General features: G+C 41.6%; 1 protein-coding gene across 1 annotated transcript; it reads left to right on the top strand.

Moving 5' to 3' along the window:
- Positions 1–212: 212 nt before the first annotated feature.
- Positions 213–25637, top strand: ANXA13 (annexin A13). Its single transcript, XM_042036431.1, has 11 exons — positions 213–297; positions 14588–14666; positions 16934–17028; positions 18726–18896; positions 19459–19492; positions 19573–19652; positions 20827–20895; positions 21081–21182; positions 23112–23187; positions 24018–24130; positions 25313–25637. The coding sequence occupies exons 1-11, from the start codon at positions 283–285 to the stop codon at positions 25430–25432; spliced, it is 954 nt and encodes a 317-aa protein (XP_041892365.1). The 5' UTR covers positions 213–282; the 3' UTR covers positions 25433–25637.
- Positions 25638–26214: the final 577 nt, after the last annotated feature.

Genomic DNA, 26214 nt, shown 5'->3' with positions numbered 1-26214 from the left:
ATAAATCAGTATGTATAATATTGAGGTTTACATTGTGAAATCCTGATTTCCCTTAGAAAAAACAGTCAGCTCCATGAAACAACAGGATGTGATATTAGATAGTAGGGATAATAAAGCCACCGTGCAATAATGAATACACCCCACCTTGCGATGACTAGAATTTAAATAATGTCAGAAGTTATTGATTAACGTGGGGTTAGGTAGTATTTAGCTATTCCAACTGGATGCTTGTTTTATTGAAGAGCAGAAGAGTTGCACCTTCCACATTCAGGCTAAGCAAAAATGGGCAGTTCACATGTAAGTAGTTACTTAATTTGGATTGTCAAGAATGCAATTATTTCCTGGTTTTATTTTTGTCAATTTTCACTTTGTATGGCATTAATACAGCTGCAAGTGAAGATTTAAACTCAAAATCTACTTTGTGGGGGAAACTTGTATGCAGCTGGTAACATTGCGTCACTACACTACATGAATAATGAAATTATTACTGCAACACACAAGTCCTGAGTGTTTTAATGCTCTTTGTGGCTTAAACAGGGCAACACTTTCATTTTGAGAAAAATAAATGATGCACAGGATGTCCTGGGAAAACTAATTTTAGTTAGTTTAGCAAATTTGTGTTGGAACATTCTGAACACTAAAATAATTCCCTAAAGATATATGAAAAACTTCCTGTCTCAAAGGCCAATACTTTCAAAATTTGGCTGTTTATCACAGAACAATAGGGACAGGAGTAATCTCAAAGTGTAGTGCTCCCAGAAGGGCCTGATTAAAATCCAGGTGTCGGGATTTACTGCATCAAATTACCGTATGACTTTTGACTGAGACAATTTTTACTAACATTTGCATTTCTGCATGAAGACATTTAACCTCAAAATGACCTGATTGTCAAAAGCTTTTGTGTGACAGCTGTGAATGATTGGTTCCGGTGCAAGTAAGGTGGCTTGTGCTGAAGAAGCTGCGGGTCTTAGCTCCAATTTTGAAACTAGTGGATAAAAGCAATATTTATTCAGCAGTGAATTTTCTTGAATGCTGAGAACCTGCAGTTTCACAGTATGGATCAGTAGAAGATAGCCTGCTTGCTGATATAGGCTAAAGTGACATTCGTTTCTGTAAGAGTTATATTATCATGTAACTATTTTTTAAATCCAAATTCAGCGAGGCCTGGAGGCATGCCAAGGTTCTGATGCTTTTGGACCAGCTCCTGAGGACATTTTCTTTGGCAGACTGAGCAAGACACCCCGTACCATTTGCACAAAGTTCCAGCTAGAGACCCAAGGAGCTTTTTGTCTCCCTGTGAATGGAAGGATGGTCCCATCTCAACACCATCTCTTTGCAGACTGGCTTTTTGCCTAAGGGGAGAGGAGTGAGCAGTTCAGCAACACTGCCTGTATCCAGCAATCCTACCTGTGCACAGGAAACAAGGCCAAAAAGGCTCCTGCTGCACAGAACACACACACATAGGGTGGTCAACAGGCATCTCCTGAGGGTCTTGGCCTTTCAGTGGACAATGCATGGAATGAAGTGAACTGTGAACAGACTCCATTCAGGTTTAAACTGTCCAGATGGGGTGTATCTATGGCAGGAGTGATCACAGCACTGCATCTCAGGCAGGTTTAGCAGGTGGACTCCATGCTGGACTAGGTAGTCTGGATGTGGATGCAGTACACCCCAGTTGTGCTGTAGGCTACAGTGGGAATAGGGGTGGGTGATCCCATGTTGGAAGAGAATCCCATCATTCAGCCCAGACTCATCTGAATTGCATCTTTCTGCTGTTTCTAGAAAGCTGCAGGTAATATTGGAGAAATGGCTGTATATGTGTCAGAGAATAGCTTCTGGAAGAGCAGAAAATAAAATAGAAGTTCTTACCAGAGCATTTCAGCTGCAGTTTGCTGTTTCTCCTAATCTCATGTTTTGTAACAGCAGGCTCATGAGTGTCTTATATATTGTGTTTTTTAAACCTCCAGAGCCAGTCTTACAAACTCACTGAGGATATATGGAAACCAGCCGTAGGGGCTACGAGGTTGTCAGCAGATGAGCCAGTAAGCACTTATTTTGTGGAGGATGAAAGGGGCACTGTGGTGCTGCAGCACCTCTTGCTGTGGTTTATGGTGGCTTTGGGAGGCACTGCAATGCACAGAGGCAGCTTCTCTTATGTGGTCAATACTGGCACTAGAAAGCTGGGTAAAAATGGGTTGTCTCATTCTGTTGAATAATACAACAACAGAATTTTGTCTGCTTTGAAATTTCAGAAGTTGATTTTTTTTAATAGCTTCTGCTGGGAGAAATATAAAAATAATCATCTATATCAAATGATGTATTTTATTTGGTCAAATGACTTTAGGTTTTAAAACTTCTTTTTTAACTGTCATAATTAAATGGAGTTTTCGTTGAAAGCTAACAATTCTTCAGTGAAAAGGTTCCACTATGTGAATGTTAAAATGGAACTTTTCAGCTGTATCAGAATGTCTCATTTTAAAATGGAGCTTTCATCAAAATCTATATCTTCCTGAACATGTTAGTTTGAACAAAAGCATAAAATTTTACTGAAAAAAATACTTTCAGCAAAAATTTACCAACCAACACTAGGGTACCTTTCTCTCAGAAACTGAGCTCCCAATTAAGAGCTGCACCTGATGCAACATTACAACTCCAAATCTGCATATTTTCATGTGCTTTTTGCTCTCTGAAATCAGTCCAGAACTCTTTCCTACAATCAAACAATGTTTTTAACTGCATATCCTTAGCGATTTAAAGTCTCTTAATTATTTTCTATGTTTGCAGTCTTGCATCAAGCTTATCTGTACATCTGATGTCCTTAATATTAACACAAATAGCGTCAATCTGCCTTAAAATCTAGATAGCTGCTTTGCTACAAGGAAGATGCTTTCGGGACAATTTGGGAATAGCAGCAATGGTTTTCATTCTATGATTTGAAAAGTTTGATGGATTTTTACTTATGTGAAATTGTGTAATTTTTTTAATCTTCTGTCTCTCAAAAATCCATGAAGACTGTTTATGTGTTACTCTGTGGTGTTTGTGAGTTTAATTAATCTTGGAGTTGGGTGAGTTCTTTGGTTAATTCAAATTTTTTGAGATTCTCTGCAACACCCTTGAGTTTCGTCTTGTCATTGCAAAGCAGACTAAACCTTCTTCCAGGGAGGACTCTATAGTCTAAGAAGGGGACGGCAGGTTGTTGTGGGCCATATGGTTTGACAACTTGAAGGTAAAAAAGTAAGTATAACTTGGAGAACATATCTGCCCGAGGAGTCCTCTGGGGCATAAGCTCACAAAACTCACAAGGACTTCTGTGTTGCCTATGAACATTACTGTCCTTGTAGAAATGTTTCCCTAGTACAAGTATTACCACGGCGTGATTTTATTATCTCATCACAAAGCTCAACAATTGCTCTTTGTTGCTTCCCCTGGCAGACCAGTGTTCAGGGACAGTCGATTCTTGTTCAGTCCCTGGCCATAAGCCCACAGTCAACAGATGACAGAAATAACTTCTTGTTTAGCCACCCACCACTGGGGAAGAGCTGTGGCAGATTCTTCTCATTTCCATGGTCCCTTATTATCCAAGATATTTGCTGTTCCTTTTAGGTCTGAGGCTGCCGTGTGAGTGCTGCTGTAGTAGGTGTTAACAAGCATCTACCCATGAAAAAATTATGATGCATTTGTGACAAAAAAATAGAATCCATCTGAAATATCAAAGAGTTGCTACATTTATGTTTTACATGATGTAAATATGTCAAGCAGTTATGTTGTACAAAAACATAAAAAAATCCCAAGTATCTGCACTCTAATGCTCTTCTTTGCATACAACAGTTTTAACATACTCTACCAAGTTCTGTTGTTACTGTTAAAGAAATTTTTGTCACTCGACTCTCATCTCCATTAGGTGGGTCATTGGCACAAGTCAGTTATGGTATCTGGTAGCTCAAGCTTAGGTGTCTCAAAAGAGGGACCCCGAGCAAAGAAACCCCTTGGCAATTAAACCCTCACAATCTAAATTTCCCATCCCTCATGCAACACTCCAGACCAATGGTAATACTAGGAGTCTTCCCCTCTTTATTGGTTCACTGTTTTGTTACCAAAACAGTTTGTGGTCATCTTCGCATCCCCTGAGGTTGGCTTTGGTGGGAGTTTTGGTCAGTTCTGTATTCCATGTTGGAATATGGTTGTTACAATTCATATACCACAATCTGTGGGCTGTCCACTCTAGCCATTAACTTTTAAGTAATATTTAAGCTGCTAGCTTTGCCTATTCTATTACTAATGTTCTGGTTGTTCACATTTCACTACAATCTATCTTTATTGTTCCTAATTATCAGATTATTAGCTCCAGGTTTCTCTGTAATCCATTTTGACTTACACAACACAGCCATATGCTTCAGATAAAGTTCAATTTGTAGCCCCACAATTCTAACTACTTAAGCAAGAACTTAGCTACTTTCAAATACTATAAAATTTTCAACAGTTGCTATCCAGAAAATGACTCTGCCTTTATTGTTAACTGTGACTAGTGTAGCAGCAGTAGACTGATTACTGCTGCTTTAGGTGACTCAGCTGACCTGAGAGTATCTTGAAACTTCCTCCACCTCCTTCCTGTGCCGTGCAAAGGTGTTAGACACACAAACCTCCAAGTTCCATAGGCACAGTTGGTTTGTTGGACACTAAACATGCACATCTGTATAGTAACAGCACTTCTATGTGTCTGTGAATGTATAGATGGTGTTTAGATAATGTGTCTTGCAGAGATGTATTTTAGAAACAATGAAGGGACCGAGGGGTGAAGCATGTCATCTTGGGGCTTCCCTGATGAGGTGCAACATCCTTCAAGTCCTTCTCCTTTTAAATAATTGAGCTTTAAAATACATGCAAGAGTCAGTATGATGTTCCCAAAGATTGTGCCCATGTATTTGAGCCCTGTGTAGGTGTTCTGAAGTCATGCTAGCTTTCATGCTGGCATACACAAGAATTTAGTTCAGTTCCATCAAGGTTAACTCATCACAAGTCTTAGTGGAGGTAATGAGTGTCAAATTTTGAATAAGACATAAGAACACTTGAGTTAAAAATCTGGCATCTCAGCTGAAAAAAGAGGCAAAATATGCTGTTTTCCAAGTGTCTTCCAACCAGGTATTATGGTCAATAAAACAAAAGGAGTCTGCCCCCATCATAAAAAAGAATTATTGCTAACTTGAAATACTAGATTTATCTGTGGTGAATAAAGCCATTTGTTTGCATTTTTTATGGCTACCATTTGCAAGATAAGTAATCAAAGGAAGTGATGTGAGACATGACTCATGTCTAACCACAGGCATGGTGTCTTTGAAGATTTCTAGCATCCTTTTCTGCCTGGGCTTCAGCAGCCCCACCAGGTGAGTTAGGTCCTTGTCAGCCCCACGTCCTCTCTGCCAGCCCCACACAGGTGCTGGGTGATCTCACACATCTCAGAGGTGTCTGTATTTAAGCATCTGGATTGAGCCCTCTAGAAATAAAAGCTGCAGTTTTGCAACTTTGGCATTCCCACTGCATGATGCCCTGGTAGCTAACTGATTTTAAAAGTACTCTGTGTTGAGGTGTTCCATCAGCCACAAAAATTTTTGAAAACATTAAAACTGGACAGTATAAAATTCAGATATGAGACAATCATCCCAAACTTACATTTTTCTCTTAATCATGGGTTTCTTTGTTATGGTCGTGAGCATGAATAAATAGGATAAAAAATTAAACACGAGGTATTATTAGATGATATATTAACAGCTGTTAATATATCATCTAGATACAAGAAACTAGAACAAGATACTAGAAACAAGAACAAGATACTAGAAACAAGAGGGACATTGTAGGAGAAAGATGGTTTTAATTTTGCAGTTTAAATAACTGTCAGAGCAATTATCTTCACTATTGCCACTTGTTTTTAAAAGGAAGAAGTAAATGTGACTAATTCTATTAGGATCTTGTTGTCACTGCACGTTTAGTCCCAGATGTAGAAAATAAGGTCTGCATCTCTCAATTTGGAAAGAGTAACAGAGTCATTGCTGACACTGACCGTGCTGTAATTATGCCTCCCTTGATGGGAGAGACTTTTTAGAGTCTTTGCCAGGAGTCTGAGAGATGGACGGGACTTGTGTATTTTCTCAGTCTTCAGGTCGTTTATTATATCTTATCAGTAATTCACATGCCGAAGCAGAGCATGAAGCAGAGCAAAATACAAAAGGCAAATGCAGGAAAGCTCAAGGCTTTTAAAAGGTAAATTAACCAATGGTCACTAAAAGAGTATATTATTTTTACTTTTCTACCAATTATCTAGTCACGCAGTCAGGAACTGCGGAATTCTTTATCCAATCATCCCAAACTACTTCTACTGCAGAATATGGAGGAGTAGAAGAAGAAGAAGAAGGTCTGGAGAACAACAATCCTCCATTCTGAAGTTTTTTGCTTTTATCTATTTACTATATCAGCAAACCCAAATCCTCTAAATTTTTCACCCTGTGACAATCTTACATAATACTCTATCACCTAGTTCACACCAGTGTAGATTCTAATTCTTCCCAGAGGGTAGGCAATTTTCTCCAAGGACGAAGGTCAAAAACAGTGTTGTCCAGTGGGGTAGAACCCTTCAAAACAGGCAGAGAAATATTCTCTGCACTCTGGGTTCCTACAATTGCAAAGGCTGTTGACTAATCCATAAAACTTACATGTATTGTATTATCCAGTATAGAATTCATATAGAAGTTGTTTTGATTCTGATAGCAACAAACCATCAGGAACAAGCTAGCTGACAGTGTGTGTTGCTGTCATGCAGCTGTTAGACATAAAACAGCCACAAGGATTTGGGAGAGTCACAGCCTGGGTGGCAGATGGCAGATGGCATTTGGAGACATTGATACCATTCTCTGAGCAGGCAAGGAGGCAGATGGCAATTTTTCAGCTGCATATTGTGGCTGACTTAGAAAAATGCTCAAAGAAACAAAAATGAGAAGTATGTTTTACAAAATAGGAGAAGAAGGAACCTTACGGACAAAAGGATGTTGTCTTAAGGTTGCACTTGCCAATAGATTTGTCAAAAAGGTGTTTGTCAACCCCACCTTCTTATTACCACAGCACAAACCCCGGTGCCTGCTGATACAGCCCTGCTACCAACACACCACAGCTGTTTGCTTCTGTTTGTTTTTAGATGTTAGTGTCCATCTACTCTGACCTGTGTGTAAAAGCCTTTACCTTTCTCATAAATTCATACCTGAATAACTGAGCCCCATTATTTCAACTTTACTGAGAAGAGCCTGCGGAAGAATCCCTTACTTTGGTGGAAGGATGATAGGAGATAGTGAATGCATCATCCGCTAATGACAAGATATCCGTGCCCTGAGTGGCCTTTCCCAGGTAGATGAGACCTGACCTTGCCTACCAGTAATTGCTCTTTGTTTCTTTTTCTTATCCATTATATTAAAGAGCTCTAATATTTGGAAGTTTTTCTCATGGGAGTACCTACACATTGCAATGAAATGGGTTTTATCTGCTTTTTTGCCCTTTCTGATTGATGGTCTTGAGCTTTCTCAGCAGGTCAACATTTTATCCCCCAGGAATGTTTGCAGTCCCATGTCAAGCTGGACAAGAATAGGGCTGTGGTCGTGTCCCAGGGCCTTGCTGCCACAGAAAGCAGCCACAGGTCACCAGGTACCAATGCCAGCTTGCCCTCATCTATCCATCCATCCATCCATCCATCCATCCATCCATCCATCCCATGGCAAGCTGGAGGCTCCTGATGGAGGGGCGATCTGCCTGCTGGCTCTGAGAGCTCTCCCATGCACAGCTCTGAGATGTGTGATATGTGGCTCCAGGCTCTTTGCCATGGGTGAGGGAGGTGTGTTGCTTGTTGGGCAGGTTGGATGTTACCACTGAAATGGTTTGTCCTCATCTCTGTTGGTGTTCATTCCAGTCTCAGCTGCGTCATTAATTGACATGAACAGTAAGATACATTTTCTATTAGGAATGCATAGGTTTAAAATAAGGTGACACTATTTTTATATAAGAATAATAAACCCTATCTAGCGGTAGGAGGCTCTGGCTATCATTGTTATAGAATCATAGGATAGTTTGAGTTGGTTATGCTCATGTCTTCTGCTGTTATCCAAAAAGTTGACCCAATCCAGAGGGGCCTAAGGTAGCATTGCAACAAGGTGAAAAAAATCATTATGACTGGCAATGTCTGTTTTAGTAAATCAAACTAGGGGTGAAGCACAAACGTAGCATCATGTTTTCAGTCTGTCTTTGGAAGTAGATCAGGATAAAAATGCAGCAGCCTACTCCTATGTTTGTTCTTGTGTTTTATTCTCAACAGACGGAAATACTTGAGATGAGGGATGAGGTTTGGGCTGTAATTAAGACTACTTTGGCTGGGAGTTCAGAGGTTCTTCTGATAACAGGATGTTATCCTGACAATGTGATGTACTAGAAGGTTTCAATCACAAGATCTAAGAACACGTCCCTTTTTTTTCCTAATCATTACTGTTAGTCTAGTTAACCTTGGATTCCAGTTGCATTATAGCTCATTAAAGACTTCTGCCAAGATAAATAATTAATCTTGAGTAATATGTATGTTTATAAAAAATTAATCATGTAGGTGCTGCTTTGCCAAAAGCTGTCTCCTGTGATCCAAGTGTATTAGATACAGTTTAACCAATGAGATGCACACCCCGGTCCTGTTGTTTGTTATGCTAACAAGGTGACTGGATGGTTTGGAATATTTCCTGGTAGATAGAGAAAATAAATTTTCTTCTCCACACAAAAGATAAAGACAGGAATCATAGAACTGGAAGGCACCTTGAGATGACAACTCACTTATCCATTGCCTACCACAATAATTAAATATATGTGAAGAGTAAGAGGCTCTGCCCAAACCAGTCCTGACAGCTCTCTCAGTGCTGAGCTGGATAAATGGTTCATTAGCTGGAGACTGGGCTCCCCAAAGGTCTTTGAACTGGTGGCTCAGTGACAGTGCATTGTGAGAACTGAGAAATCTCAACAGGTTCTATAGCTTCCTATCTGGAATGGGTTTTCAATTGTTTTGACTTGTTTGTTTGTTTTTCCGGTATTCCTGTCCTCACCTTTGGGACATTATGGATTGTTTGGGACTTGGCTTCCCAAAGAAACAGGATGCAAGATGCTGCAATATGTATCTGTTATCCTAGCTAAAAACGTTTGAACCCACCAGACAACTTTAGATGAATTTACCAGTAGGGTGCTAATCTCAAAATTATTAGTGCCTGTTATGTTTCTTGGAAATCTTGAGAAGAGAGGGACTGTATTAGAAATCCCCCAAACAAAAGACTGAGGCATGAACTCAAGCCTTATAAGACACCAGAGAATCCACACAGTGTTGGGCCATTGTGCTTGTGCCCATCACAGGAATTGTTTCAGCTGCAGTAGGCAGTAGAGGAACCAAAATCAGGCAGACAGGAGCTGTAAATCTCTGGGAAATCAGGCAGAGAGGTTGCTGGCGCTCACCTGCTTGATAGAAAGGAAAGCTCAGATTGCTGCACATGGAACTAGTTTATGTCATTCTTTTTAAAACCTCGTTTTTCTCGAATGCATTTTTGTCAACATAATTAAGTGTGTGTAGAATAAGAAAATGGGTGGGAAAACTCTGGCACGATTGAGTAGCCCACCTCCAGTATCCACTGGTAATGTTCTCAGGTATGTGAGACATCCACATCAGGTTGATGGGTGCAGGCCCATGGGAGACCACTGATGTCTGACAGGCATCAGGCAGCTTACCCTGGGACATCTCTAACAGCACCAGAGACCTATGTTTAGACAACTAAACGCTGCCCCAAATTTTATTCCTGACCCGACTCAAGTGCATGAGTTAATGCTGTAAAGAGCATGGCTTGGTCAGTCTGCCCTTTCTGTGTACTACCACTTTGAGATTTAATTTTTATTTCTGTTAAACCAAAGAAAAATGAAAACAGCAGCCAAAAAAGAAGCTTGAAGTTAGACATCAACTAAATAAAGCATATAAATTGGACCTGGCAGAAATGAAGACTGGGGTAGGCACTTAGCATGCTTGGATCAATCCAACTCTTTTTAGAGCTCTGCCTACAGCTACTAGAGCTGCATCTCATCTGCTCTGGTCAGCAACCACACTCCTGCTGGCTCTTCCTACTGATTTTCTTTAAGGGTCTGTGCCTGCATTTATCTCTATACATCATCAGCATCAATCTCTGTTAGAGCTGCAGCGGTGACCAGCACCCCGAACAGCTGCTCTTTTCATTGTTCTGACAGTACTCCTTCATAAACCTGTTCCTGAGTAGGCTTGTGGCATCTGCATGAGATGATAGAAATGGAAAAATAGCTGTGAGTGCTCAAGCTGTATTATGAGGTGTTTTCAGGGAGGGCTCTCTTTTGCAATACAGGAAACTACCTGGCATGTTCATGGTAGTATGTCTTCTGTTCTTGTCTAATGACTGATGAGCACTTTGTATCTACTGCAAGCTTAATTGTCTTTAGCCTGAGGAAGATACTAGATTTGTTCAGGAGTGTCTGCAATGTATTGCAGCAAGAGCTCTTGTTCCCCCACCCCATCACGTCCTTCTTGGTTGGCTGACCTTTTTGTTAAACTGTTTATTTGTGCTCCATAAGGGCTCCACATGCTGAAACATCAAAGAAAAATCTACAAAGCTTCTCTAAGCATTGCAGATCATCTTCAACTATAAACTCATCTTACGGCTCCCTAAAGTCAGATGTAATTTATAGTAGGAAAAACTACTTTGTGTGCTTGAAAGCAAGTTAGAACAAAGCAAGTTAGTTTTAGATCTGTTATAAACTGTCCAATTTAATATAAATAAATCTGTGACAATTTTAATCAAAGCTGCAAGGGAAACAGATTATTGTCTAAAACATGCTTGAGTGAGACAAAAACTATTCAGGATAAGAGAAAACAAGTCAACACAGGCTGTAAATACAGCTATTCTGGAAGTGAAAAGAATATTCTTTACCATCAGAACTCTGGTCACATTAATTAATATAGAACTATTGGAGAGAAATGAGAAGAAAATTAAACAAATGAGTGGATGGAGCTGGACCAGTTTGTGAAAGCAAGTTCCCTCACACCGTATGTCCAACTTCAAAGCTGTTTGCAGTCTGTCCACCTGATATTTCAGACTCCACATCATGCTATCACCAAATTAGCTAGAACACTTGTAAGTCAGTAACTAACCAAATCTAAGGTCCTAACTCTAAAATAAAGAACTATATTAAAGTGGTTCTACCCATACTTTTAGAAGAAAAATGACTACAAGTTACAAATGGTATTAAACATCAATTGATTTTGCCATGTATCCCTCACAGGAAAATCCACCTGTCAAAATCCACAGGGTAAGGAGTACAGCTCTGAAACAGCTCTACCTCTCCTGCACTGGGAAGCTATGTCAGCGGGAAGGTCAAGGATGGGACTCAGCAAGTAGTGAATTATTTTTCTCAGATGACCCAGGAGGTGGTCTTGACAGTCACTTACCCACAGTGTCAGATTTCTCTCTATAAAGCTGATGCTAGTATTACACACAGTACTATAGGAATGGTATCCCCCAGGCACATCATTTAATGTTTTGCAATGATTTATTTGAAGATGGAGGCTTTAGCAGAGCTGACTCAATAAATTCCTCTGGTGCTTTAAAACAAACATGTCCTGAACATCGAAACAGGCCTTCCTTCCTTTCTGCATGATTTTTCCCTTGAAAATAAGTCTTTCTGTATTTATGTCTTTATGAATAATCATAAATCTACAATGCTATTTCAGTTTCTGGTGGTACCATTTTCCTGCCTATTGCACCTGTGCTACACACAAACACAACACCTACAATACAAGTTGTACCTAGGAATTAGGGGCTCACTAAACCTGAGGATAACTGACCAGCCATCAAGGCAGGAAAGAGAAAACCACTCTCTCGATGCCCTGCCATGACCTTACCATGATCAGGTGCACCTGCAGTAGGGTTGGGGCAGTGGGAGCTGCAGAGGCAGCAGCACGAGCATGATAAGGGCAATTCCCACAGCCCAGCACTGCTGGTGGGCAAGGCAAAGCAAAGAACAACCCAGCTCCTGCCTTTGTGTGTTTGTGCAGGTGTTTCTGTCCAGGCTGAATGTCTGAAAAGTGGGAGAGAATCCCAGATGAAGCCTTTTTCTTCTTCATTTCTCACCACTGCACCTTCTGTCCCAGGTCAGGAGGCAGTGAATGTGAAGCAACAGTTCTCAGCTCTTATTGCTGCAGGGAATCTGAGAGTCTATAAATTAGAATAGCACTTGGATAACTGCAAAGTAGTCAAATGTCTACATTTGATATGTTAGCACTTTTCTCTGTATTTTGTGCTACAGAATTTTCCCCTTTTTTCTGATTTTTCAGCTGCTTCTTTGGTCTTTTTTGGTTTACTTTGCAAACAACTCTAGAATAACTTCAGTATTGGCTGCCTAACACAGTCAGCAAGATCAACCATAAGCATACCAACAGTACTGAGCCAAAATAATGGTATTTCCCTGGAGCCTTCTCTTCTCCATGCTGAACAACGCCAGCTCTCTCAGCCTGTCAGTAGATTTCCTTTGTACACAATGCCATCTAAGGAGATGCCATAATAGAAAACTGTGAATGGAATTAATTTCAAGTAGTTATCAGTGCATCTGCTTTCTAACTTTGTTTTTCCCTTTCCATTTTGACCAAAACTCCTGGGAAATTTGAATACTGTTAAATAAAATCTCTCACTAGAAAATATTACTTACTTATATGCAACTATTTCTACCTTGTTTGAAAGGCTCTCACTTGTGTGTGAGCATACAGTAGGATACATCTTTAAAAGCAACATTTGTGATAATGATGGCAATCAAAGTGTTACCTTGTGCTGTAGAGATGAAGCAAAGTTATTGCATTGTTACAGTACCTTACTAATTGTTATGGTTGTAAAAATTTTCAGTTTCAGCTACCATTAGCAGTAGGTTGTATTCTAGCTGCTAACTGCATTGAAAAAGCCAGGTACCTAACTGGCTTCAGTCAATCATGAAGGTACATTGGTAAAGCAGTGTAGGGACTGGATTTGGGTTTTTCTCCTTGAGAACTGACCCTTTGCCTTTTGACAGACGACCCCTTTAGCCAGAGTTGCAGCTCTTTCACCAGAACTAGTAGATGACAGCATGAAACTTTTGGAGCATACCAGCAAACAGACTTTCAGGTTGTAACTGTACTTGTAAATAAAACATGTTCTCTGGACAGATGGCTACATAGCAGAGCACAGCCCACAGCCACGTGGCTTAATTCTCTTTACTCCACAAGCAGAATGATGTCGTGCCTAATGTCTTTCAGGAGTGATCCCTGCCCTGTGCAATCCCCAGAGACCAGGAGGTTAATCAGCCATTTAACCTCTTTGGCTCCTCAGCAGGCTGGTGGCATTTTCAGAAGGGCTTCAAAGCAGACTGCCATGCCCTGCAGTATCATAACTCTTAATTAACAGTGGTGGTGCCAGTGCCTGGCAACCCTGCAAGCAAGAAGCCCGATCCACATGTTGCTATTTGAGTGGAAATGTCAAAGCACTGCCAGTGCCCACTTAGACCCCTGAGTCCATGGTGTGCATACTGACTTGTGTGCATACTGACTTGACTTCGGAGCCCAGGACCTATTTTCTACTACTGTTTTGGAGTTTGGGCATTTAAAATATCTGATTAATCATATAAAGGGAGCTGAAATTGTTGCTGTCATTGTGGTCTCAAACAATTCTACCCTTTTCTGAGAAACAGCAGAATGAAGGGTGTACCAGAATTTCAGCCCCTGTGACTCACAGCTTGTCAGATTAGGAGCAGACATGGTTTTCTGTTTACATTGATATGTCAGGCTGTAAACTGCTGCTGTGGATGTGGACTTTGAGTTATTATCCTGTCCCTATAAATTTAGCTCAAGGTAGCCACATTTTTGCCAAATTAAAAAAAATAAATGAAAAACCTCCCCAGCAAAAACAAAAGCCCCCAGATTTATCACATTATATATCTCCAATTATCTTGTTTGCATGAATGCATCAATACAAGAAAGGGTTTTGGGACAAGTTTTTATTCAGATGATTGTGATTTTAAGCTCCCAGTACTTACAACTGTACTGCAGAGATAGGTCCTGCTTCTGATAAGGTATTTATATTGGCCTGTTGTTAAAGTGGTACAAACCAATAATATTTGATCTGGCAGGAAGATGCCTGGTATGAAGTTATTACCTTTAAATTATTTGAATAAGCCAGAACTGGCAGAACAAAGTTATATATCATGTTATACGGTCATGTGTGTCATGTGGTGACATGTTATGTATAGTGACATACACATATATAAATATGGTGACAAAGTTATATAGACCACTCTGTTTTTTATGTGGTGACAGCTATTTGTGGATCCATTCCAGGAGCCCTAGGGATAGATACAGTATTTCAGCAAAGCGCAGCCTGAACTTCAAGGTTTAGATGGTGGGAACAAAGATCAAGCAAGAACCTGCCCCAAACTGCTGTCATTCTAATGCAAAATTGTTTCCCATGTGTCTGTTGTGCCTCTGTCTTCCCAGTCAACCCACAAACACCACCATCACGGCTTTGATGCAGAGCGAGACGCCAAGAAAATACACAGTGCCTGCAAAGGAGCAGGTAAGAAAAATTTTGTAGATTTTTGGATTTTGTACAAAGGGCAGATCAATATTATAAAGAGCATATACATGAACTTAGGCAAACCAATTGTTCCAACTAGTTTTAGGTAATCTTTATGCTTTCTGTCATGTACTGACTCAAAGAACATTCACACCCATGAAGATAAATGGGAAGGGAAGCCAGCTTGTTCCTCAAAGACTGGTAAGATCTAGTTTGTTAACTGCATGGCTCCAGAGGATGATGGTAAATATGATATTTGTTCCCTATGATAGGAACATCAAGCTGCCAAGACTAATTTGACAGTCACAGGGTCCAGGCAGTCAGGTCAGATTAAGGTCATGGTTATATATCCTTTCTCAGGCCTCCAGAGACCAGTAAAGAACATCATCACCTCCATATTTCACCAGATCCCACTGCAGCTCCATCAGCTGAAAGGAATTTACAGTGATTTCGACATTCATCAGTGATTTTTAACTGAAAATACTGTCCCTCCCCATCTTCTGAGGTAGTTTGAAGTAAGGTGCCTGACTGCACTGACGTGAGTGAGGAATGCATAGTGTTTCATGGGATCCTAAGGTCCATGGAGGTGACAATGTTCCGTAGAGGAAGAACATCCAGGCAGCACACAAGATCAATAAGTTATTAATTCACTCCAGGTATTTGCACAGTTAATATGTATTTAAGCATTTCTTCCTGGTATAGCAATGACATTCAGAATCAGCTAGTTAAGTGTTGAATTTCAGGAACTGTTCCTGTCCTATCAAATGAGCCCCCTCAAAACAACAGTTCCCCAGAGGACTCTTCTACTGAAAGTTTAGCCCAACATTATCAAATAGGAATATAATTCCTTTCAAACTTGGACCATGCCTTCTGCCTCTGATCTAAGCAGGAAGAACTGGACAAGATGCCCTAAAGTTGTCCTGCATGTACCTGATAGTGATATGAGGGATGAAAGCACATCAGCTGTTGCTGAATGCCAATATAATTTGTATCTTTATCCTTTGTGCTGGTTGCTACTCAAAAATCCTTGTTTGTTCCTGCTCCTAAAAGCATGAGATGAGGCACAGCACAAATCCCAGGGATGGCAACACAAATGCATCAGATGGCAGAGCACACGGACAGCATGAGGCAGCGACCACCAGCAGGATGTGCAGGCCTCAGCAGGCCTGGCATATGTCATGATGCCTTTGGTCTGCCATCTAAACCCTTGATATGTTATGGGCATTTGGGCAGTGCCCATCACATGCTGGGTCATATGTCTGTCCTGGCTCACATTCTCAATTTCAATACCCATCTTGAAGAAATAATGCCTGAGTCAAGCTGCTGGCCCTGAGATGGAAGTGCACCAGGACACCTGTGTTAATGCAATAGCTGCCCTATTGTGTCTTTTGTACATCCAGGTAACATCACTGAGGTCCTGTCTCTTTTTAGCCATAACAAATGCCTTCCAGCAGCTCTGTTTTGTGCAAACATCTGTTTATGTGCAAACATCTGTTTATATGACTGAGGGCAAGAAAAGTACAAGAGCAAGGTCACTGCCTTTAGTAAGCCTCTTCAACCCATTGCCTAAGTTAGAGCTCAAAGCTGACTAAGGGCTTTTCTCCTGGAGGGGGGCTGCATGGTCAGCTTCCCTCTGTGATGGGCAGCACAGCAGCTGCACCTCCCTGGGCATCCCATGCTCCCACTTCACTCTGATCTCTGCATCGGCAGAGACTGAAACCATCCAGGCTGGTTCTAGCTCCTCTTCCTGACTCCATTTAGCAAAACTAAAACCAATTTTTTACAGGCTGTACATCCAGGCATTGAGTTAATGAAGCTGATTCAAACACATCCTAGCCTGCCCCAGCCTCTTGTCCCACTGCCCTCATTCTGTTGTGCCAGCACAGCATTCACACACATAATAAACTGGATCTGGTGGCTGATGCCTTGGGACTACTCAAACAAGCATTGTCACCAAAAATGTGTACCTCAGCCTATGGGCACTGGCATAACCCTGATTTTAGGAGCAGTGTCTGACCTTCTCAAACAGAAGACTCAATTTCCCTGATATGAACAGCATGAGATGGTGAACTTTTATTTTATGGCCTGAACATTGTAGCTGACTGCAGTTAAAATTATCCTCAAAAGAATCTTAGATGCTACAAGTCCTAAAGGTGGAACCACTGGGGATATATGTACAGGAATTATTTTCTCTTTAGAGGTCACATTTTCTTTCCTCTGCATTAGATTCCTGATTATATAATCCCTATGCACAACTTCTTTTTCAGGAACCAATGAAAAGAAAATTATTGAAGTCTTATCAAGTAGAACATCGGAGCAGAGACAACAAATAAAACAGAAGTACAAGGCTTTGTATAGCAAGGTATTTTGAAATAAGTGGCCTCTCTGTTTCAAACCACTGCCTCTGAAAATACAGCCTACAGGCCTCTGCTTTTGAAAATATCAAGGGCATAGTGGACTTAAGGGGGACAGCAGTTACTTTCTGATTCAGCTATTTATTTTATCTCCTAAAATACCGATTATATTTCTATCTTTAGGCCTCAGAGTCTTCTTGAAGTCAGCCTTAACCAGATCAGAGCATTTTAATCAAAGCTGGGAGAGCTAGAAAATAATTCATAACTGAAATAGAAAGTATTTCAGCTTGTGTTCATCTTCAGCACATTCAGAAAAATAAGTTAATATAAAAGGGAAATTTTAAGTCAGAGTCCAGATGTAAATTCAGAGGAACTATTTGATCTTGCACAACTATATTTTTATTGAGTTTAATAGAAGTAATATTGATTTCTCCCAGTGATGAAGTAGAACATGTTGCAAAACTAAGAAGTTTCATTGGGCACTTGATTTCTGCAGGAGGAAGCATAAACTGCTGTAATGATTCTGTGTGTAAGAAAAATGTTATTTTAGTAAACAGCTGAATCCTGCAGACCTTATTATTAAATTGGTATTTTCTTAGTGTCTGCTTGCTCGTTAATCAGCGTCAATAAGAAAGTCAGCACTGAAGATGAATGAAAGCCTTCTATATGTAAAATTTATAGCAAGCATGATCTAGATTTTGGTTACATAAATACTGTAGATTTTGTTCTGTAATGAGGGTTAATAAAAATAGGCATTAGAAATTATCAAATGCTGTGAGACATCATGGTGACATCAGCTCATAGCAACCCTTCTTGCTTGCCTGGGCAGCCTGAACCTCTTGGGAAGAAGGCACGAGTGGTACCATCTCACACTCCTGCTGCTCCAGGAACTTGCAGCATTCATGGTGTGTGTGTTGACACTGCTCCAACATCAATGGCAGCCTCTGACCTGAGTAGTTGAGTGTTCACGTGTGGTTGTGTGAGGAGGAACTTGAGAACAATAGACTTAGAGCTGGACTTCTCATTCAGTGTTCTGAACTTGTCAAGTGCTTCCTATACTGCAGGAAATGTTGACTGCAGATAGGACTTCAAATACATCCTCAGCAGGCATCCTCAAGGTTAGCTAGCATGCACTAGCCAGCTCTTCTCCAGGGTCTTAGTAAATTTTTAATTAAGTAGATCACATCAAAGAAGGTTGCTTTTTTTCTTCTCTCTGTGCATGTGTGTGTTTGTGTGTATGTAAAAAAACCTGCTGTTTGCTTGGCACAAAAGCACCTTGCAGAAATCTGCTGCTTTTTCCAGTAAGTCTGTTTTAACCAAAACTAACAGAGAAGGTTCTTAGTTTGATCCCCTGTGTGGCAGCTCTCTCAAAGCAGGAAGCTTCTGCATTTTGTTTCAGAGTAAACTCCTGTTAAGCTTTTCAAAACACTAGTTTGCATTTGTTTACTCATATAAGAATCATAACTGGACTGATACTGGCTGGTATTTGAAGATGGGACAATCATTTCAGTCAATCTAAAACCAAAATTTTTAGGGAAATTATTTTGAAAAAGAAAAGCCTGTGTATTTTAAGGCCTTTTAAAAAATGTTTTGTCACTTTTTGGTACAGAAGGAGCTTTTAAATCATTAGATTTCCTGAAACAAATTAAGAAATCCTCTAATCTCACCTCAGCTTTTGCACTAACCCTCATGACTGTCCCCACAGGAGATGGAAGAGGACCTGAAGGGAGACCTGAGTGGGAATTTTGAAAAGGCTGTTCTGGCTTTGCTGGACCTGCCCTGCGAGTACGAGGCCCGAGAGCTTCGGAAGGCGATGAAGGGTGCTGGGACAGATGAGCCACTCCTGATTGAGATTCTCTGCACACGAAACAATAAGGTTGGGACACCATCTGTGACCTTCCCTAGGCAGCAGGGCAAAGAGCTCACCAAGAGCATCCCTGGGAGGAGGAGGAGGGATCAGACCAGCTTCCATGGCTGAAGTGCCTCTTGCCAGTGTTTGCAGCAATACGATTGCCATACTAGAGCTGAAACTCTAAAAGGATTTAAGACCAATATAATTCACATTCCTTCCTTTATCTTACTCGAGGCAACATTGGTGAGAAAAATCCCTGGATACATGTTAGAGGCAGCTTTGGCACTGCTCTGATGGTTCAGAGGTACAGGAGCACAACCCTAGTGAAAAAAAACATTAGCTCTTGCCTAAATGCAGGGAAAACCAGAAGGACACCTGCACGAGTCACGCACCCCTCAAAGTGCTGTCCTCAGTGGGGGACTGGGAATTCATGGCTTCTCCCACCCCTCTGGTTGCTACGCCTCATACAGTACAGGCATGGTGCTGACTTGTTGGTGTTTTGTCTACTCATTTATTTAATAATTAATAAGATTTCTTTTTTTTTTTTACTTGATTATTACTTTATTTATTTTTTTTGTTTTCCTAGGAAATTGTAAACATAAAGGAGGCCTACAAACGTTGTAAGTAGTTTTGTCTTTCAAACACCTTCATTTAAATCCTTTCTCACTGGTTGAACTCTCACAGATTTTTTTCTTCCCAGTGTTTGATAGGGATCTAGAATCTGATGTTAAAAGTGACACCAGTGGCTCCCTACAGAAGATATTAGTCATGGTGCTAGAGGTAAGGCTGGGGACTTTCCTCTTATGCAGCTGCCTGACAGAGATATTTCCTTTTTTCCCCTGAGTAATCATAATAAGTATTGGCTGGTATTTATAATACTGCAGTTATGATATGTAAAATAATAATGAGGTAATTACAGTAAACAAAAGGCATTCTTCAGTATAGGAGCCTTTCGTATCTATGGCTTTTTAATATGTACAATTTTAGTTTATGAAGCCAGAGATAATTTTATAAATATTGATACTTTGAAAATAACAGGATTGTTTCACTGTTATTTATACCATGGTAAAGGCTAGAATACTCATTCAAGGTCATGGCCCCATTATTCTGAATTTTGCCCAAAACCAGGAAATCTTATTTCCATCTCAGGTAAGCATTTTAGAATTCAGATAGATACAGAACAACTATGAAAGAGATTGCTGTTATGTTAGTTTTTCATTCATAAAAAAAGCGTGTTTTCCATTAGAACAGACTTTATTTTAAACCCCTTTCAGGAAATAAAGCAGAAAATCAATATTGTCATAAAGATACATTATAACTAAGAAAAATAGGAGCCCATCTAGAAATGCAGTGTGGTGGCCAGTCTGATCTGACAACCCTGGGAAATGAAAAGACTGAATAAATACAAGACGCTTTAAAGACATAACAATCACATGGCTAAATGCATCACAGTTAAGATTCTCATTCTGGGAAGCATTGATACAGCTCTCTTCAACCTCTTGTATATTTTCAGGAGTGGCAAATACTTTTTTTTTTCATAGATCAGTCCTTCATAGTTTCTCCCAGGGGTGACAATGTTGGTGAATGCTCAGAGTATGTAGGTTAGTCAGGAAAACATTTCACAGTTACCAGGGCATATCCAGCACCGTGAAAACCATCAGCACTTCAGCGCAGGTACTGGGAACCTTCCTGCTCCAGAGGCATCAGCGTTGCAATCTCGTTAGGGCCCCAGCACACAGCACGTAAGGCTGGGGGATAAGCCCTACGCAGAGGGTTCACGTCTGAAGGCAGCGAACCCAGGGGCTGCGGTGAACCCGAGTCCCACCGTGCCCATCACCGGGCTCGTGTCAGCAGATGGCAGCAAAACTCCAACCAAAATATCTGCCAGGGCCACGAGCTGAAATGTAACCAGCACCTGGTCTGGTGTTTTTTACGGTTATCTCCTTTTCTGCAGGCAACCCGAGATGAGACCCAACAGGTCAATGCAGAGCTTGCAGAGCAAGATGCCTCAGATCTGTATAAAGTAAGTGCAATTGTGCACAAATCCTTTTTCCCCCGTGCTGCGCAGCAAGGGCTGCCTCGGGGGGACTAAACACACCAACCAAGGGGTGCAGGGGCTGGAGCTTGGTGAATCGAGGGCTCTGGCTGACTTCGTGTCTCTAGTGTGTATAAACAAGTGCTTCCAAGGAATAACATGTGATTTTGAAGGCAGGAGAAGGCCGTTGGGGAACAGAGGAGCTGGCTTTCAATGTGGTCCTAGCAAAGAGAAGCTATAGCCAGCTGAGAGCTACTTTTCAAGCCTATGAGAAGGTGAGTTACTATCTTCTGCAATGTGGGTTGCATAGGCCCTGACATATAGGTGCAGACATATAATGATCTGAAGAGCCTTTTCCACCCTAAATGATTCTATGTAGTGGACAAGCCTTTATCTGCCATTTTATAACTTCTTGAATGCTTTAAGAATCTTGCAAAACATACTTATACAACTGTATCCCGAGCTTACAGGATAGGTGTTTTACAGGAGAAGCTGTATCTCTGCCAGTGAAGGACCCATTCCCCTTCATAACCTACACAATATTCAGTCAAATAAATGTCACAATGTCTGTTCCTTCCCACAGCTGCACAGCAGTAGGTACCCCTCCTCCTGCAGCAAAGGGACAGGTTCACAAATGCCTGCCCTGAAGGAAGGATTTGCTTTTCTGGTCTTTTCCCCTCCTTCTCCTAAATAGAGCCTGGCAAAGTATCTCCTCCTGTTCCCCCCACTTCACACGCTCATATTGGCTGAGGAGAAGCTTATCTCCAGCCTTTCCTCTCTGCCCACACTGGGCAGATGGCCTGTGCAGGTGCTTTGCTGTGCTTTCCCCTGTCTCCAAACATAAGGCAAAGCAGGCAGCAGGATCCTGGCTGTTTAGCACTTCTCCCTGTGTCACCAGCAGGGACATTTTACTCATGCTTGGACCTGAACCTGACCTGATATGGAGATGTCTTGCTTGGAAATTACCTCAGAAAGTCAAAGCAATGGGAGATCCAAGGTCCTTCTCCTGGCAGCAAAGTGGAAGCTCAGCAGTGACATTTATTCTCAGGAAAGGGTTCCCCTCCAGCCTCTGGCTCACAGTCCTGAACTCTTGAGTTCATCAGAAAACTGTAGCCTTAGGCACTGAAGATGAAAAGAGCTCCAGTCAAAGCCAGATTTCAGTGTCAGCATAATAAGGAACCAATAGTTAGAAAAAAGTTTGCAGCTTAATCCAAGTTTTGGGTTGTTGCTGGCAGGAGAACAAACCCAGTCACAAACCGGATACTCTCTCCCTTGCAGTGGCCCAAACCCTAGGGGTTCAGTTAAATGCTCCAATAGCCAAGCTACCTTGGCTTTTTGATTCCTAAAGCCAAGCAGATCGGGTTGCCCAAACCAATCCACCACATCCTGCCTGGCTGCACTCGAAGTAGGCCAAGATTAGAGCCCAAATCTTGCAAAGATGCCCTTCTCTTCAGCTGGAGATATATATAGGGCAAGAGCTAAACCAGGTTGGTAGTTTGCAGAACTTAAGCCCTAAAGCCTCACATGGTGCCCTTGCTGCCTTGTACATACCGTTTCCCAGCTCTGACCTAAAAGTCAGAGTCTTGAATCATGCAGGGACATCCTGATAGGCAAAGCAGAGCAAAGTAAAAGCCTTTGAGATTCCTGAAGTTCACAAAAGTCAGGATAAACTCTGTTTTGAAGAGACAAGTCTGCTTCTCCCCTTCCCTACAGAATAATACAAAAACTTTGGGACAACTGCGGTGCTTGTAAACTTTGCCTGGGAAGCCAAAGACAATAAGTAACAAAACTTCATAGAGTTGGTAAAGTTCCAAAAATTATCTTATTTGTGTGGGAGCCATCCAGAGCCTTTGATAGAGGGGATAGAGAAAGGTCAAACAGTTTCTCCCAACCAGGGGTCACTCAAGAAGAAGCTGCAGCTTCTTTGTCCTAAAGCTGTCAGATACCTGGGACTGCATAATGTAGGTTATCCATCTCTTAACCACTGTGCCTTACCTGGCTGCATAGACCTTCTCTTGGTGCCAGTGAATCTGTGAGCACTTACACCGGAGGAGAACTTCACTTGCCCTCAAATTACTCTGTTGGAAAGGCTCTAAAGGATCTGGATTGACCTTTTGCCATTGGATCCCGAGTCTGATGCTGGTTTGGACAGTGGGAAGACATGTACAGACAGAAGCTCTTATGGCTCCTTTTTGTTCCCATAGGTGTGTGGGAAGGACATAGAAGAATCCATTAAAAGTGAAACATCTGGAGATCTGGAGAAGGCTTATCTGACTCTAGGTAAAAAGCAATTGTTTCAAGACCTTCCTTTTCTAGTTCTTGCCAGTGCCTGACACTGGTTGTTGGGGGTCTGTGTACAGCCTGGCAACAGCCATCAAGATACCCCTAAACTGAGCTGACATATCTGCCAGAAAAAAAAGAGAGTTTTCAGTAGTGATTAGGACTCATTGGTTTTAAAAATGAAACTTGCTAGACACAGCTCCTTTCCACACAGCTAAATTATTTGCCCTCTAACACAGGGTGGCCACCTCCAAGCTGGCGCTGGGACCATGGCTGGTGATAACTTCTAGCAGATGCTTGGGCATCATGAGAAGTGTGCTAGCCAGGCACCACAAAAATGTACAGGGTCCTTGACAGCAATTTAGCACTAGGGTTGACTTTGACTGGTATTTACGCCTGTGCCCTGTCTCTGGTTATCTTACTGGTATTGCTGTTATCCATCTGGATCTAGGCTCTCCCAGATCTTCCTCCTGTGATCTGCAGAATGAGCAGCTACCTCAAGAATAGACGGGCAAGAGGAACCCCATAGGGGCAAATGCTCATTCTCATTCATGTAATTTTCATTGTGGAATGGCAGAGTACTCAGTGCTGGTAATCTCACTGTGTAACACACTTTCCTTGTGGAAAAATGTACATCCCCATTCAGACTCCAAGATTTCTCCTTGCATACTGACAGCAGATCAGTCTTGGAATAAAACCCCTGCCATCTCATATGTCTAAGCATAAACACTGGAGTTTCCTTTTCTTTCTTACTTATTTAATTCTGCTTGAAGTTGTATCACAAACTGCAAATGTACAAGTGTAATGAGGCTTCTTACTGTTTTCTTTAGTCAGCTGTGCCAAAGACTGCCCAGGTTACTTTGCCACACTTCTGCACAAGTCGATGAAAGGAGCTGGGACTGATGAAGAGACCTTGATTCGCATCCTTGTGACCAGGGCTGAGGTAGGGTACCCTGTGTCCTGTAATGCCTCACATCAGCTCTGGGAGAAATACAAATGTAGAGGGTATGGAGTGAGTCCTGATAGATCATGTGCTCAGCAAACCTTTTTCAGCCCAGTGACATCAGTGGTCACACTCTGCTTCTGTACCCAGGCAACTCTAATTTTGATATTGCATCTATTTCTGTTTTCAAAGGAACTAAACCAGGAAGCATGCAGGCAATTTCAAGTGGAGTCAACTGTACCTGGTTAAAACCAACCCATGGGGAGGTCTGGCCCCAGTAGGATGTGTAAAAGTAATTCCTAGTTAATTAATGATAAAGCAGCAGTTCCCATTTTGAGAATTGCTTATAAACATATGTTGCCAATTTTCTCGGATTCCAGCTGGGAAAAACAGATAGGGAGGAGAAAAGAAAAATAAAACGCCAAAGGAGTTGTCATTTTAAGGAGCACAAAATTTCACAAGACATTTGAGATATTTAAGCACAGTCTTTAAATCTTCCTTCTAAGCTGTGTAGGTTGTAACCCCATGGCTGTTTCAACTAACACAGAGGAGGAGCTTTTCATAGGGGTGAGGAAAGCATATTTCTCTATGACCCACAGTGTGAAAAATTAGGCTCCAGGGTATTCTCTCTATTAAGACACAGTCCAGTCATTATAACATTTAAAACCCACAGTGATAAAGATCAGACCTGTGCTTTAGGTGTCTTTTCACAAGAAAGCTCAAGACAAGGAGTTTATTTCTCCCCCTGCCTAGTAACCAGAAAATTACCTCTATGGGTGGAACAAAACACTTTTAGCCATTCTCCTAGGAAGTGCCTCTTTCCCTGTTTGCCACCATGGGATGACCTCAGGAGTTCACAGCTACCTGTGTGAGTTTTTCCAGTACCAAGGCTGTGCTGGCACAGCACCACTGGGCAGAAATTCTCCCAGCCACCTGGCATAGCTTTCCATGCAGGTCCTCTTCACAGTTAGCATCCCCTCACCACCATCTGACATGGGCTTACCTCAAATCTGAATGTCAAGCTGAAAGTCCTCCAAGGTTTTTAGACCTCCTGCATTGTCTTCTTCTACTCCCACTGGGTGTGGTGGTCCTTGAATCAGACCCCAGGGGCGCTGGTAGGAGCAGGGCATATTACTCAGAACATTCACCACTCTTCTAAAGAGGCTCTTGGTGTCTCCTCAGAGCGACCTGCCAGCAATAAAGGAGAAGTTCCAGCAAATGTACAAGAAGCCGTTAGCTGAAGCTGTCCGATCTGACACCTCTGGGGACTTCAGAAAGTTGCTGCTGGCAATTTTGCACTAAAAACACATCAAGAATGAAGAGGCATGCTGAGCAACCATCTCTTGATTAGTTTCCAAAAAAGCATCCAAAAAATGTGGCATTAGCACAAAGAAAAAAATCCAATTTATTTTCTTTCCAGCTGGGAAATATGTTGCCAAGTAATGTTGGACAGGAGGTTTATGTTGTGGCTATCTTGCCAAATGCCCTTAAGCAATAAAGACATGTTGAAAAAACTAGATCTAAATTGACCTCTTTGTGTTTGCATATGTGGAGGAATCTTCTGGCATTGTTTCTTCTGGGTAGATTTTCTGTCTTTCTCTCATTCTGAAGATTATCCCTGTTCTTTCCTCAATTCAGTGAATGTCATGTCATGCCGTTAGAGTCCTGCCAAGAGAAAATGGATAGTAATTTCTTCTCAGCTCATTATCACAGCTCTTTAAACAACCTGAGGGCTGTGAATTAATGATTTAAGTCAGGCCCTGATTAAAATCCTGCTGTCAACAGGGACGGCCAGAGTGATTTCCCTATCTGTGAGTTGCCCTCTCAGCACAGTCACCTCCTAAGTTACCCCATGAAGGAGATAAGGACTTGCAGTCCCCACCAGCACCACCTCCTGGGATATGGTGCAGGAGCATAGCAGGGGAAAAGGTGGGTCTTTTGTGAGGTAGATCTGTCAGGCAGGGAAATGCTGTTCCCAAAGAGGAAGACATGGGCCTCAGGACAGCTGCATGGTCTTCATCCTGGGATGTTTCCAAGACCTGACTGGATAAAACTCTGTGCAGCCTTGTCTGATCTCATAGCTC

The sequence above is a fragment of the Corvus kubaryi genome, unplaced genomic scaffold (genome assembly GCF_017639235.1).
Source record: "Corvus kubaryi isolate FWS band 111438036 unplaced genomic scaffold, C.kubaryi_AGA036_p1.0 37385, whole genome shotgun sequence".
NCBI classification, from domain to species: domain Eukaryota; kingdom Metazoa; phylum Chordata; class Aves; order Passeriformes; family Corvidae; genus Corvus; species Corvus kubaryi.
This window is presented reverse-complemented; position numbering and strand designations above follow the sequence as displayed.